A 16,159-nucleotide genomic window follows, 5' to 3' on the forward strand; every position below is an offset into this window, starting at 1 on the left:
GAGGTCTTAGAAAATATAATTGTTTCCAGATTAATGAGAGAAAAGAAATGGAGAAAATATTTTCCTATTTAAACAAGTTTTTATTGTTATCAAAGTGAATTACAAATCTTTCATAGTAATATTTAAGATACATAATGACATAGAATCAGGGGCATTCCCATCACCAGTGTTTTCCTCCATTCACCCCTCTTTCCAGCATGCATCCCATATCCCCCTCTTTTGTCCCACTCCCGAACTGCTAGTATAACTTGTCCCCTCTGTGTCTAGCTTGTAGATTGGATATCTATTCTGTTGTCTTTGACTTTGGATTTGGTGTTTAAGTCTGATAATTTTTTTTCTTTCTTTCTTTCTTTTTTTTTGGGGGGGGGTGGGTTTTTTCGGGCCACACCCGTTTGATGCTCAGAGGTTACTCCTGGCTAAGCGCTTAGAAATTGCCCCTGCCTTGGGGGGACCATATGGGACGCTGGGGGGTCGAACAGCAGTCCTTCCTTGGCTAGCGCTTGCAAGGCAGACACCTTACCTCTAGCGCCACCTCGCCGGCCCCTATTTTTTTATATTTTATTTCTACTTAGTGTTCATATGATTGTTTGGTCTTGGTACCATCCATTTTTTCCCCCTCGATTTCTGAGGCAGAACAAAAAAGAAAAAAAAATTTTTTTTTCGGTTTTTGGGTCACACACGGCATCGCTCAGTTGTTATTCCTGGCTCTACACTCAGAAATCATTCCTGGTAGGCACGGGGGACCACATGGGATGCCGGGATTCAAACCACCCTCCTTCTGCATGCAAGGCAAATGCCTTACCTCCATGCTATCTCTCTGGCCCAAAAAGAAAATTTTTAAAAAGGAAGAGAAAAGAAAGAAATACAGTGGCAAACAAACTTGTAAAAGATTATTGTCTCCAATGAATTAAGACAATGGCAGAAAATTGATTCTTGCTGTTAGCTCTCCTTTCTATTATTTCATTTGTTACTGAACATTAAGTCGCACATTGCCACCTAAATTAGTGTGTTCCTATAGGGATGATAAGATCAAACAAATAAAGTTGACTAGAAATTCGAAGCACTGATACTGTGGCTCTTGTAGGGTTTGTTCTCAGCTGCCAGATCTTCTGAAGAAGGATTCAGGGAAAGGGTATCCACACTTGTTCCCCCCAAACCCTTGTGATATCAGCCCAAATACTGGCATATCTGATGTTTGGTCAGATTGGTGTCTCTGCAGAGAATTGTAGAGGAATGGTGAGTCAGGGTCATAGGAAAAGTGGTGATTCTGAGTGATGGATGCAGTAGGCATGGCTACAGTAAGGCAGAAGATTGGCCTGACCTCTCATTCTGAAATTGCCAACTTTCATTGGCATTCTTTCATTTTTCAGTGGCCAGTGTACCCATGAACTTTACTGGCTTGGTTTATATCTTTTTTAAGAAAAGAGAATCTGTGGAGCAGGTTTAGTGCAAGCATGGCATCTAAAAACTGCTTCATCTTTTCTCCATCAGGTTGCATGCCTAATTCTTGTTTAAACCTTTGCCTAAAAGTTGAGATCTTTGTTCTTCCTTAGTTTGGTTCAACTTTCAGATTTAACTCAAATTTGTGATCTTTGTGGAGATTTCTGAAATACCCAAGTCACAAAGAAACTGTTAACTTATGAACTTTTGTAATATTTCTGTCTAAATGCCTTTTATTCTAGTTCTATCATTTTGTGATTTTTGTGATTGTGTTCACATACACTGTTTCTAACTTTAGTCTTCCTGCTTTAGATTTTTTCTGCTTCTTCACTGTCATTTGGGCCTGTACATAGGAAGGTTCAACATATTTTTTTTCTAAGTTATTTTTTTACTAGTTTTATTTGGAGGTTCTGAGGAAGAAGAAAGTAAGAATGAGAGAGAGAGAGAGAGAGAGAGAGAGAAGAATGAGAATGTATGGTGTGAGAGAAGAGAGAGAGAGAAAGAGAATGAGAGAGAGAGAGAAAGAGAGAGAGAATGTAATGTGCTCAAGAGAGCAGGCTTCTCCAAAGGTGGAGTGAGAACCTAATATACATCTCAGCATAAAAGTATGAAAGCATGAAAGTACACATTTCAAGAGGAGAGATGTGGGAGACATGTACTCCATCACCATGTACCCAGACAACATACGTGTATCTCAAAGTGTTTTTTTTTTAAACTTTATTTAAACTGGGTCCGGAGAGATAGCACAGTGGCGTTTGCCTAGCAAGCAGTCGATCCAGGATCAAAGGTGATTGGTTCGAATCCCGGTGTCCCATATGGTCCCCTGTGCCTGCCAGGAGCTATTTCTGAGCAGACAGCCAGGAGTAACCCCTGAGCACTGCTGGGTGTGGCCCAAAAACCAAAAACAAACAAACAAACAAACAAAAACAAAAAAACCCTTTATTTAAACACTTTGGTTTACAAATTTGTTTATAATGCAATTATTTGGCTATTCAGTATTCTGGCACCAATCCTTCTCTCTACCATTGTCCATAGTTTCTCATCTATATCCCAAGCCTGTCCCCTTGACAGGCACAAAAAATTTTATTTTATATTGTTTATTAAACAAAATTTTAAGTGAAATTATAAAAAATAGTTCAGCAGAGGATCTGTGAAAATTATTATATCTTACAATGGGGTTATTAAAGTCATTGAGGATTTACTGAACTGTCTGTTGCTAGTTAAGCCTTCTGTGTGACTATTTTTGCTAATTGAGTTTAGAGGACTTCTATATTATTTTCCCATCTAGTTTGCTGTGCTCCTCCTACTGGGATATCAGTACTGTGGAATTTGGAAATATTGCCTAGCTCTGTATTGAGCTGTGCATTTCAGGAGCTCCAGGATCTATACAACTGGTATGATTTTTGTCCTGTTCCCCTCTAAAGGGACCTCAGAGTTTTCATGGGAAGACTGGCAGACCTGTGAATTTTATCAACTTGCCTTGGTATCTCTTTTGAGATTAATTGTGAAGCTGTGAAGTTGCTCTGCTTATAGGGGGAATAGAGGTTATGGGATATGGATGTGGTTGTGGGGCTTCCAGCAGTTCAAGGGGAGTGAGGCATAGAGGAAGTCTGCTGGGCTCTCTTCTGAGAAGGCTCTAGAGTTTGAAGCATGAAGACCTATGTACCTGGGAATTTTATTGACTTGGCATCTCTTCCGAGATTAGTTATGAAGCAGTGAAGTTGGGCCATTTATATTGTCAACTGTAGGATGTGAGTCAATATGTTTTGATTATATTGAATTAAAAGCACAGTTACCTTTCTTTTTACCTTCCTTCCTTCCTTTGCTCCTTCCTTCCCTCCTCCTTCCCTCCCTTTTCCTCCCTCTCCTTCCTTCGTTCCTTCCTTCATTCCTTTCTTCCTTCCCTCCTCCTTCTCTCCCCTTCCTTTCTTCCCTCCTTCCCTCCCTCCTTCCCTCCCTTCTTTCCTCCTTCCCTCCTTTCTTCCATTCCTCCCTTTCTCCCTCCCTCCCTGCCTCCCTCTCTCCCTCCCTCCCTGCCTCCCTCTCTCCCTCCCTTCCTTCCTTCCTTCCTTCCTTCCTTCCTTCCTTCCTTCCTTCCTTCCTTCCTTCCTTCCTTCCTTCCTTCCTTCCTTCCTTCCTTCCTTCCTTCCTTCCTTCCCTCCCTCCCTCTTTCCCTCCCTCTCTCCCTCCCTCTCTTTCTCCTGTTGTCAGGTCTTATTCCTGGCTCTATATTCAGGGATCACTATTGGAGGTACTCAGGAGACCATATATGGTGTTAGGATTTAAATTATAGTCAGCCACTTACAAGGTGGCTTAAGCCCTGTGCTATCTTTCTGGTCTATATTTGCTAACTACTTTCTATGTACTCATCATTTTTTGAGACTGTAGAATATGTAGAAGGTCATAAGAAAATTAATGGCTTCCTGAAACTTACATGCTTATAGTAAGCTAAATTCAACATATAATTAAATAACTCAGATCATCACAGCACAGTTACTACTTTAAAAAGGGTATGAAGTGTTGCCAGAGAGATAGCATGGAGGTAGGGCACTTGCCTTGCATGCAGATGGACAGTGGTTCAAATCCCGGCATCCCATATGGTCTTCAGAGCCTGCCAGGAGCGATTTCTGAGCGTAGAGCCAGGAGTAACCCCTGAGCGCTGCCGGGTGTGACCGAAAAACCTAAAACTACCCCCGCCAAAAAAAGAAAAAATAAGAACGGTATGAAGTGCTCTAAGTATAAGGAGGAAGTAGATGTTTCTCTTTGTGGTGTGGGATAAAGAGAAGCTTTTGGGAAGACTTTGGAAATTGACTTTGGAAGATGCTTAAGATTTTGGTGTGCAAAAATGGGGTAAATTCTAGTTTTAAAGGACAGAATTAGTGAAGAAATCAACAGACTGTACCAATTAGCTTTAAGATTCAGAAACAAGGGCTTAAATGAGAGATCAAACACATAGTTTGCCTCTGGGAACTAAACAGCAACCCAGTTTCAAGCTTCAGGACAGATGGAAAGTGCATTGCAAGGGTTGAAAATTTAGCATGTATCTAACTCTTGGAGTGCAGCTTCTTTGGACACCAAGCATGACTTACAATGTTATTTTTTTCCTATTTATTTACATTCTCAACATTTCTACTGGGTATTGAAACCCACATGTGAGGCATGTATCTGAACCACAAACCCAACCCCCCGATAGTGTATTTAAAGCTAAAAATCTCTTTAATCTTTTTTATATAAATATATTTTATTTAAACACCTTGATTACCTACATGATTGTGTTTGGGTTTCAGTCATGTAAAGAACATCACCATCACCAGTGCAACATTCCCATCACCAATGTCCCAAATCTCCTCCCCACCCAATCCCCGCCTGTACTCTAGACAGGCTTTCTATTTCCCTCATACATTCTCATTATTAGGATAGTTCAAAATGTAGTTATTTCTTTAACTAAACTCATCACTCTTTGTGGTGAGCTTCATTTTTTTTTATTTATTTTTTTATTTTTGGGCCACACCCAGCGTTGCTCAGGGGTTACTCCTGGCTGTCTGCTCAGAAATAGCTCCTGGCAGGCACGGGGGACCATATGGGACACCGGGATTCGAACCAACCACCTTTGGTCCTGGATCGGCTGCTTGCAAGGCAAACGCCACTGTGCTATCTCTCAGGGCCCTGTGGTGAGCTTCATAAGGTGAGCTGGAACTTCCAGCCCTTCTGTGTCTGAAAATTATTATTGCAAGGATGTCTTTCATTTTTCTTAAAACCCATAGATGAGTGAGACCATTCTGCGTTTTTTTCTCTCTCTCTCTGACCTATTTCACTCAGCATAATAGATTCCATGTACATCCATGTATAGGTAAATTTCATGACTTCATCTCTCCTGACAGCTGCACAATATTCCATGTGTATATGTACCACAGTTTCTTTAGCCATTCATCTGTTGAAGGGTATCTTGGTTGTTTCCAGAGTCTTGCTATGGTAAATAGTGCTGCAATGAATATAGGTGTAAGGAAGGGATTTTTGTGTTCCTAGGGTATATTCCTAGGAGTGGTATAGCTGGATCGTATGGGAGCTCGATTTCCAGTTTTTGGAGGAATCTCCATATTGCTTTCCATAAAGGTTGAACTAGACGGCATTTCTACCAGCAGTGGATAAGAATTCCTTTCTCTCCACATCCCCGCCAACACTGCTTGTTCTCATTCTTTGTGATGTGTGCCAATCTCTGTGGTGTGAGGTGGTACCTCATAGTTGTTTTGATTTGCATCTCCCTGATTATTAGTGATGTGGAGCATTTTTTCATGTGTCTTTTGGCCATTTGTATTTCTTCTTTGTCAAAGTGTCTGTACATTTCTTCTCCTCAATTTTTTGATGGAATTCGATGTTTTTTCCTGTAAAGTTCTGTCAGTGCCTTGTATATTTTGGAGATTAGCCCCTTATCTGATGGGTATTGGGTGAATAGTTTCTCCCACTTCTTTAATCTTCTGAGGAATATGAATAGGGTTACTTAAGATTGATCAGTTGATCTTTTAAACGGTCAAATGAAATGGAATGATTTGATTATGTCATTTCTAAACTGGATTTAGTCCACTGTCTTTGAGATTAACAAGCAAGTTTATTTATTTACTTAATTTTGGGTGACCCCACCCACCCTATGGTGCTGAGGATTTACTCCCGGCTGTGTGTTCTGGGGATCACTCGTGGTGAAACTCGTGTGTGTGTGTGTGTGTGTGTGTGTGTGTGTGTGTTGTGTGTGGTGATGCCAGGGATCAACTGGGTTGCCTAGGAGAGGAGTGCCCTACCCTACTGTCACTCTGGCCTAAGAAGTAATTTTAGAGGTTCCTTTCCCTTCTTCACCCACAATTTCGTCTTTTTCCCAATTCCAATGGATTTCCTCAGATTCAACTTTTTTTTTTCCTCATCCCAGTCACCATAAGCCCGTTTCCTAGTGTTCGAAGCACCCGCAAATCGAAGCCAGAAAGATTTCCCTTCTCTAAGCAAAGCCCTTCAGGCCCTGCAGGCCCAGAGAGGCTCCGGAGGGGCGGGAGGCGGTTGCCATGGCAACCGGGCCCTGAGGCCGCGTGCTCCTGGGCTTCCGCCCCCTCCTCCCCGTAGCCCAGGGTACCGCCGGCCAGCGTCCTCCGGGGCTCCGCGTCCTGATTGGCCGCCCAAGTCGCGCGCTGATTGGCCGAGGCGCCGCCTCGCGCGGACCTCCGCTTATGGAGTCGGCGGCGGCTGCGGGTGCACCGTTGGCTCCTTCGGGGTAGGGGGTCGTCGCTCGTCCCTTCTCCTCACACGCGGCCGTTCCGTGGCGGGCTGGACACTCGGCCTCGAGCTCGCGGGGGAAGCCTAGTTGAGCTCCAAAATGCCGGTCGGGAGTCAAGAGCCAGACGGCGTCCTCAGCTACCAGGTGGGGCCCCGCCTCCCGCCCCTCCCCGGGGCTCAGCCTCCTTCCTCATCCGAGGCCCCGAGCCCCAGCTCGGCGGGCCGGAGACTCCCCGAGGCCCCGGGAGGCCAGCCTGGGTCGCCAGGGGGCGCTCCCGAAGGATGGGGAGGGATGGGGAGGGATCGGGCCGGACAGAACTTGACCTTGGGCCGAGCCTGGAAGCCCCAGCGCTCCCTCCCTCTTCTGCATCCCTCCCCTCCCTTTCCCGGCCCTGGCTGCTTGCGCTTGGGGCCACCTGAGCTCTCTGGAGAAAAGGGGGCTCGGGATCCATGGACCATGCCCTGATGGGGCAGGGACAGGGCTCCTCGTGTGCTTTTTTGTTTCTGGGTCCTCAGAAGCCAAGCTGGCTGATGAACCCCTTCGCAGGGCCAGAGTGATGACTCCCTCCTCCTCCTTCTCCTCCAAACACTGCACCCCCACATTGGATAAGTTCTGGGTGGGGAAGAGGAAATGGGATGGAAAATGTTGAAGGGCCAGGAACAAATAAATAAATGCCTGTAATGGGGATGAAACCGGGTTTAAATAACCCCTCTCAGTTGGAGCTCAATGGAAAGCACTGGACCGCATGTCCTGGTCTGTAGCGTCTTAATTTTTTTCCCATCTGTCTCACCCAGGTTTTGTGACCTTGACTTAGTCACTTGCTTCTTGGAGCCTTGGTTTTCCTCTGATGTGAAATGGGCTTATCAGCTTTGTTGGCTCAGAGGCCGTATAGTGTATTGAGGGAGATGCTGTTTAATAAAGGGCTTTTTGGCATGATGTTTAATGTGACAAGAGTACTTGAGTGTACCCCCATTGAATTCTCACTCCTGTCCTTTGCAATCAGGTTATATCGTTGCTATTCTGGAAATAAGAGACTGGAGAAGAGAGGTGTGTATGAATGTGCGTGCGTGCGCGTGTGTGTGTTCTGAAGTAACATAACAGAACCTTCTCAGGAAGGATGACAGGTCTTTGAAATAAGTGTCACATATTGATGTCAGGGATGGTTTCTGTAAGGAAACGGAAAATAGTCCTGAGCCTGTACCAGACGAGAATGAACAATGATTCTCTTCTCTCTATTTCTAATATTTACTCCTAGGAGATCCACAATTTCTTCTTTGCTTGTTTCATTAAAGGAGCAATATCTAAGAATTTGGAAACTCTATATCTAATCCCCTAACACCTATTAAGTGTCATCAATCTATGTGCAGAAAACAGTGATGGACAAAAAAAAATAGACAATGTTTTTTGCCCTTCTAAGGCTTCCCATCTAATGATTTCAGATATGGTCAGCACACAAATAAATATATATTAGCAACTATGACAAATGCATCAGAAGAAAGCTAGGCAATGCTGGCTGTGGGTATACCTAAAAACGTCTTAGAGAATATTTTACTAAAAAAGAAAATTTATGCAAGGTCTAAAGAATAATGTCAGTTGAGGGAAGGAGGCAATCAAAGGGCGATGGAGACAAACAGAATAGCATGTTTCAAAGTCCTGTAACAAAATGTAGGGTATGCCTGATTACAACTTGTGTGGCTGAAACCACAGAGAGCAATGATGAAGTGAGGTGACTCCAGGGTTTTAATATTGAAGACTATCATAGCTTTATAGTGCTTGTTCAGGAAGTTTTTGTTTTTATGTTTTTGTTTATTTTGGTCACATCTGGCAGTGCTCAGGGCTTATCTCCATTCAGGGATTACTACTGGTAGTGCTTGGTGGATCACATATAGTGTCAATACCTGCGATTGAACCCGGGTCAGCAACATGAAAGACAAACACTTTACCTGTTAATCTCTCAGGTCCTGTTTTTGTTTTTGTTTGGCCATATCTGGTAGCATTTCGGGAGACTTTGGGACCTTAGACATCAAATTCGGGACTCCCTCGTGTGAACTTTCCTGGTCCAGAAATTGGTATTTGCTGAGGAATAGGGGGGATCCACTGAAGGAATTTAAACAGGAAATAGAGGAGGAAGGGAGGCTAGTGGGAGGAAGGAGAGAAAAAGAGCAAATAAGAAGCTAGAGAGTCAATGAGCTCATCAGGTTTTCCAAATGGAGAGCTTTCTTTGGCTTCAGTGGGAAGAACAGACTGTTAGAAATGTGAGGAGACAGGGTCTTTAACATGCAGAATGTGTAGAGCTTGTTTAGTCAGGATCATAACCACCCCTAGATACTATAGTGGTCTATGAAAATGGTAGTTTTGTTTTGTTTTATTGAGTTTGGGCCACACCCAGTGGCACTCAGGGGTTGTTACTCCTGGCTCTGTGCTCAGAAATCACTCTTGGGGGCCAGAGAGATAGCATGGAGGTAAGGCGTTTGCCTTTCATGCAGGAGGTCATCGGTTCGAATCCCAGCGTCCCATATGGTCCCCCGTGCCTGCCAGGAGCAATTTCTGAGCCTGGAGCGAGGAATAACCCCTGAGCACTGCTGGGTGTAACCCAAAAACCACAAACAAAACAAAAAAGAAAGAAAGAAAGAAATCACTCCTGGCATGCTTGGGGGACCATATGGGATACTGGGAATTGAACCCAGGTCTGTCTGTCTCGGGCTGGCTGCATGCAAGGCAAACACCTTACTGCTGTTCTATCTCTCTGGTCTCAAAATAGATAGTTTTTGAGTGCTTCAGGGTTAGAGTGGAAAATAGGTTTTTAAATTTGCATTTAGTTCATGAAACTTTCACGGATGCTGGGGTGAGAAAGGGAGAAAGGGTGAGCGGGTGGATCAGAAGCTTGAGTTAGGTGATGGGAAAATGAGAGAGAGAAAGAAAAGTAGAGAGGAGAAATGGAAATGGGGGTACATTTGGGGAGATACATTTAACCAGTTGAAAATGACTAGTTGTCTCCTCTGTGCCAAGGAAGGGAAGGTGGAACTGACAAAGTGAGGTGATTGTGTCACAGATTGCAGACATCACATCCAAGTGCCATGTCTGTGCAATTTTCTCTTGTTTGCACTATTGCACCAGCCTCCTAAGCTCTTCTTTCTGCTGTCTGGTTTGCTCTTCTATAGTCAATTTTCTATAGCACCCAAAGGGAACTTTTGTAAATATGAATCAGATCATGTCATAACCTATCTTGAAACTCTTCAGTGGCTTTCTAGTGCATTTTAGAGTAAAATCCAAATCCCTTATCATGGCTGACTTAGCTTAAAAGACTTGCCCATCCTTTCTGACTGTACTCTTTTTCCATGTACCTATCTACTGGTCTACTCTGTTCCCTCAATTTGGTAGGAACCTTTATGCCACAAATCTTTGTTGTTGTCATCTTTTCTTCCTGGTTGCCTTTTTACACTGCTCTTGATTTAACCCAGATATCCCCTCCTCAGGTTCCCCTGACTCCATCCCTAGTCATCCTGTTTCATTTGCCCTGTTTCATTTCACCTTATAATATAAATTGCCTGCAGTAAACTGAGCAGACAGAAGTTTTAGAAGAAAAGACTGAAGAAGTTGAAACTAAGCATTTGACTGGAATTGTATTGGGAACTGAAGGGAGGGTAAAAGAGGAGAGAAGTGTCAGAGGTATGAAGCAAGTAAATTTGGTCAGTTATTGAGATTTATGTAAATTAGGACTGGTCAGAAAGGAAAAATTGCAAGAATCTTCAGAATAACAAACCAGGGCAAGTGGGTGATAATTGGGAGGGAAATCACACTCCATGTTTTCTGGTGAGCCTGAAAAAAATCTCAAGAGTTTCTATAGGAGACTGTGATGCTTAGTGCCAATGACTCTGGTCCATGTTAGAGCTCAGTAAACATTTGCTGAGTAAGTAAATGAATAGCTCTGTAGATAATGAGCAATTTTTCTTAATGATCATGGTTAGTTATGGTAAGTTGTTAGTAAATATTTGTTGAATATTTTTGAAAAATTATCAATCATAGCATTATATCCTTTCAGGCATTGTAATATACAAGCCATTCTCTTTCTTTTCCAATACATACAAGGTATTCTTTCCTTTGTGAGAGTTGGGAAACCTGTGAAAATTCTTACTTGACTACCAGAACTCTGCGAGCTTCAGTGGAGAGGTACAGACTATCCTACTAAGCATAGAAATTAGGTATCTGGTGGAACAATTCAGGCTCCACTTTTACATCCTTCAAACATTGTAGACTGGGGCTGGAGAAATAGCATGGAGGTAAGGCATTTGCCTTGCATGCAGAAGGTCGGTGGTTTGAATCCCAGCATTGATATGGTCCCCTGAGCCTGCCAGGAGCGATTTCTGAGCGTGGAGCTAGGAGTAACCCCTGAGTGCTGCCGGGTGTGACCCAAAAATCAAAAAACAAAAACAAAAAAACCCTTGTAGAAAATGGTTTGTCTTGGCAGAGCAAAGAAGGGCCTGCCACAGTAGTTATCACATGAAACAGCAACTGTGTTTTTTCTAAAAATGTTGCTTGGTTACAACAACAAATCTTATATAATGGAGAGGTTGGTTGTTTCTCTTAGGTCAGGGGTCAGCAATCTTTGAGACATAAAGAGCCAGAGGGCCAGAGAGATAGCATGGAGGTAAAAGCGTTTGCCTTGCATGCAGAAGGTCGGTGGTTCGAATCCCGTCATCCCATATGGTCTCCCGAGCCTGCCAAGGACGATTTCTGAGCCCAGAGCCAGGAGTAACCCCTGAGCACTGCCAGGTGTGAAGCCCCCTTCACAAAAAAAGACATAAAGAGCCACTTGGATTTGTTTCTGAAGGGAAAAAAACCTGGGAGCCACAAATTCATTGAGACATTTAAAACAAATATAGCACTGCATACATTGTTTCTTATCTTAATGCTATGTAAAGAATCTTGCAGTTAGCTGTCGATTTGAAGAAAAAAATTACTTTTTCACTTAACAATGTAAAAGATATATTTGTGCAGATTAATAGCCAATTAAAGTATTAAGTGATACTGCTCCCCTCATCCCCCACTATTGTCCCTGCTGTCAGAGCCACAGCAAGACTTCAAAATAGGCTCTGGAACCGTGGGTTGCCGACCCCTGCCATAGGTGGTTAAGTTTATGCTGGTCTTGGTTGTTAGGAAGACACAATGTATATATTAGTTTCTATTATGCCATAACTTTACCTTAGAGTTGTTGACTTAAAATAACGCAAATTGCATTCAAACACCACCTTGATTAGAGAATGAAGATGATGGATCTGAAGACCCAAAAAAGTACCAGCCACCTGCATAGTCTCTCTGAGAAAGACTTTAGAGAGGAAATTTGGAGGATGCTCAAGGAACTGAAAGAATTAATGGAATGCATTGAACAAACCAAAAATAAGAATCAAGAAAACATGAAAGTAGAAATAAGAAAACTTCAAACTGAAATATCAGGCTGAAAAACTTGGTAGCTGAAATGAACACTTTACTGGAAATTCTCATCAACAGAGTAACAGCTGCTAAAGACAGAATCAGTGAGCTGAAGATGAGATGTGTAACAATTCTATACAACAGAAGAGGTTGGAAAAGAGCCTTAAAAGAAACAAACAGACAATGGAAAAAAATCTTCAAAGAATGTGAATAGATAAAAATAGAAGTCTGCGATAAACTCAATAGAAATAACATAAGAATCTTTGGAGTTCCAGAGGCCCTGGAAGAAAATCTCCATGAAAAAAATCAACAATCAAGGATATTATTGCTGGAAAACTCCATGCATGCAATCAGATACTACATGCCCAAATAGTACTGGCTAAAAGAGATAGAAAATAATATACCCTGAAGCACATCCTAGTCACAGTGACAATTTCCACAACTAGAGATGGCATACTGAAGGCAGCAATATCCCAAAAGGAAATTATATACAAAGGTATACACTTTAAACTTTATATAAACTTAAGGTTTACAGCAGATTTGTCACAAGCAACCCTCAAGGCCCGAAAGCAGTGATAGGATATAGTGATAAAACTCAACAAAATGAATGCTGAGGCAAGAGTACATCACCCAGCTAGACTTACTTTCAGGTTTGAAGGAAGGATACATAGCTTCACAGGTGAACAACAGCTGAGGAACTTTACACTCAAAACCAACCTTAAGAGAGCTGAAAGTCAAGTCTTTTTAAGGCAAGGCAGAACCAACAAACACACCAAACTCTTACAAAAAGATGATACTAAATGTCATGACAATCATCTCTCTATGTCAGTGGACTAAATGCACCAGTTAAGAAACACAGAATGGGGGCCCGAGAGATAGCATGGAGGTAAGGCGTTTGCCTTTCATGCAGGAGGTCATCGGTTCAAATCCCGGCGTCCCATATGGCCCCCCATGCCTGCCAGGAGCAATTTCTGAGCATGGAGCCAGGAATAACCCCCGAGCACTGCTGGGTGTGACACCCCCCCAAAAAAAAAAACCCACAAAAAAAATGACAAAATCAAAATGATGAGTCCAATGTTTTTCTGCCTCCAAGAAACATCTGAATAGTCACTCAGAGTTAAAGGTTAGATAATAATTATTCAAGGAAAAAGCTCCTTTAAAAAGGTTGGAGGGGGCAGAGCAGTGGTGCACTGTAGGGAGTTTGCCTTGAATGCAGCTGACCAAGGACAGACTACAGTTTGATCTTTCAGCATCCCATATGGTCCCCCGAGCCAGGAGCGATTTCTCAGAACCAGGAGTAATCCCTGAACATCACTGTATGTAGCCCAGAAACCAAAAATAAAATAAAATAAAATAAAATAAAATAAAATAAAATAAAATAAAAAAATAAAATAATAAAATAAATTTAATGTGCAGCCAATTAAGCCAACTGTGCCTCTGCCCTGTGGGACCCAGTGTGCAACTGTTGCAGATAGCAAGCAGCCTCCTTGGTAGTGTACGCAGCTGTGACTTGTATGGGCTGTAATAAGGGACCTTGGAGACAGTCTTTATTGGATGTTCCTAAGGGCTCTCATTGGTCCCAATTTCAGGCTCCAAACAGGAATGTGGGGAACCTTTGGAAAGCCCCTGGGCATTGTAGCCATAGTCCACATAGGACAAGTCATCATGTCCATCCATACCAAACTGCAGAACAAGGAACGTGATTGAGACTCTGTGTCGGACCCAGTTATAAGTTTCCTGGTTGCCAGAATATCCACATCTTCAAGAAGTGGGGCTTTTACCAAGTTTAATGCAGACGAGTTTGAGGACATGATGGCTGAGAAGCGCCTCATCCCAGATAGTTGTGGGATCAAGTACATTCCAAATCGTGGGTCTCTGGACAAAGACATGCATTGCACTCCTGAGAGCCTTGGCATAGGCTCCTGATCTCTGCTCACCACCCTATCCTACCCACTACAATAAATGTTGCTCCTTTAAAAATTTTTTTTAAAAGGCTGGAGTGGCCATACTTATATCAGATGACACAGAATTTAAGACTTTAAAAGGCTTTAAAGGACAGAGAGGGACATTTCTTAATAATCAAAGGATATGTACATCAGGAAGAAATCACTCAAACATATGCACCAAATGAGGGACCAACAACAAATTTAAAATAATTGCTGACAGACTTGAAGAAAGACATTAATAGCAACACAATAATAGTAAGAGACTTCAGCATTACCTTGATATGTCAACCAGCCTAAAACCCAACAAGAAATACTAGCTCTGAAGGAAGAATGAAATAGCATGGCTTAATGTATATGTGTATATTCCAGAAAACTGGATGCACATTCTTCTCCAATGTACATGGGTTATTCCCCAAGAAAAACCACTTTTTGGGCCATAAAACATACCTTCATAAATACCCTTTTATGATTAAAAAAAAACCCTCAAGATGGGAATGGAAGGAACTTTTCTCAATATAGTCGAGGTTATTTACCTTGAGCACATGGTAACTGTTATATTCAATAGAGAAAAACTGAAAGTCTTTCCTCTAAAATCTGGCACAAGGCAAGGCTGTCACCTTTCACCCCTCCTATTCAACATAGTACTGGAAGTACTTGTCTAGCAATTAGGAAAGAAAAATATATCAGGGCATTTGAATAGGAAAGGAAGAAATCAAGCTTTCACTGTTTGAAGATGACATAATACTATATTTAGAAAACCCTAAAGACTACCAGACTGCTTCTAGAAACAATAGATTCATATAACAGAGTGGCATGCTACAAAACACAAGTCAAAGAGAAGAAAAAGACATTAAGAAAATAATCCCAGGGGCCGGAGCAATAGCATAGTGGTAGGGCATTTGCCTTGCACATGACCATAACAGGACAGACCCTGGTTCAATTCCTGGCATCCCATATGGTCTCCTAAGCCTGCCAGGAATGATTTCTGAACTCAGAGCCAGGAGTAACCCCTGAACACTGCCAGGTGTGACCCCAAAAATATAAAAGAAGAAAGCAATCTCATTCACAATAGTACCACAGAAACTAAAATAGCTTAGTGTCAGCTAAAGAGGTCAAGAATCTATACAAAGAAAACTACAAAACACTGCTTCAAGAAATAAAAGAGGACACAAGAAAATAGACACAAGTACCCTGCTCATGGATTGGGAGAATCAGCATCATTAAAATAACAACACTCACCAAAGCATTGTGTAGATTTACTGTAATTCCTCTAAGGATACTCATGACATTCTTCAAAGATGTGGATCAGTCACTCCTGAATTTCATTTGGAAGAATAAATGCCCACAAATTTTTAAAGCAACCCTTAAGAGAAAGTAGATGGAAGGCATCATTTTTCTCAACTTTAAATAATATTACAAAGCTATAGTCATTAAAGCAGCATGATATTGAAATAAGGACAGACCCTCAGATCAATGGAATAGACTTTAGTATTCAGAGAATGACACTCAGACATACAGTTAATCTTTGATATAGGGAAAAAATGGAGCAGGAAAAGCCTCTTCAACAAGTTGTGTTGGGACATCTGGTCAGCCATATGCAAACATGTGAACTCAGACCTCTAACACCATGCACAAGGGTCAAATAGAAATGAATTAGAGATATCAGACCCCAAATTATAAAGTATATAGAAGAAAACATAGAAAAAACATTTCATGACATTGAGGTTAAGGATATCTTTAAGGAGGAAATAACAAAGTCCAAGCAAGTAAAAGCAAAGATAAGCAAATGGGACTACGTTAAACTGAGAAGTTTCTGCACCTCAACGGAAACAGTGAATAGGATACAAAGGCTACCCATGGAATGTGATAAACTATTCACCTCAAGCCTATCTGATAAGTGGTTAATATCTAAGATATGCAAGGTACTAATAGAACTTAGCAAGTAAAAAACATATAACCCCATCAGAAAATGGGGAGAAGAAATGAACAGACATTTCCTCAAAGAAGAAATTCAGAGAGCCAAAAGGCACGTGAAAAAAAAAAAAAAGCCCCACTTCACTAATCATCAAGGAGATGCAAATCAAAA

General features: G+C 42.0%; 1 protein-coding gene and 1 non-coding gene across 5 annotated transcripts in view; both read left to right on the top strand.

Moving 5' to 3' along the window:
* SLC4A8 (solute carrier family 4 member 8) overlaps window positions 1-16,159 on the top strand; it is an 829,308-nt gene that overhangs the window by 687,184 nt on the left and 125,965 nt on the right. For 3 of the 4 annotated variants that reach the window (XM_049783360.1, XM_049783363.1, XM_049783362.1), the window contains exon 1: window positions 6,700-6,841. In XM_049783360.1, coding sequence (XP_049639317.1) covers window positions 6,797-6,841 — 45 coding nt within the window. In that variant the 5' untranslated portion in view covers window positions 6,700-6,796. Of the gene's footprint in view, window positions 1-6,699; window positions 6,842-16,159 lie in introns of those variants that run through there. The other variant, XM_049783361.1, reaches the window with a different exon arrangement.
* LOC126023072 (small nucleolar RNA SNORA70) lies at window positions 13,538-13,673 on the top strand. Its single transcript, XR_007500289.1, has one exon. It is a non-coding gene; the product is annotated as a small nucleolar RNA SNORA70 (small nucleolar RNA).

Source organism: Suncus etruscus, chromosome 11 (assembly GCF_024139225.1).
Source record: "Suncus etruscus isolate mSunEtr1 chromosome 11, mSunEtr1.pri.cur, whole genome shotgun sequence".
Taxonomy (NCBI): domain Eukaryota; kingdom Metazoa; phylum Chordata; class Mammalia; order Eulipotyphla; family Soricidae; genus Suncus; species Suncus etruscus.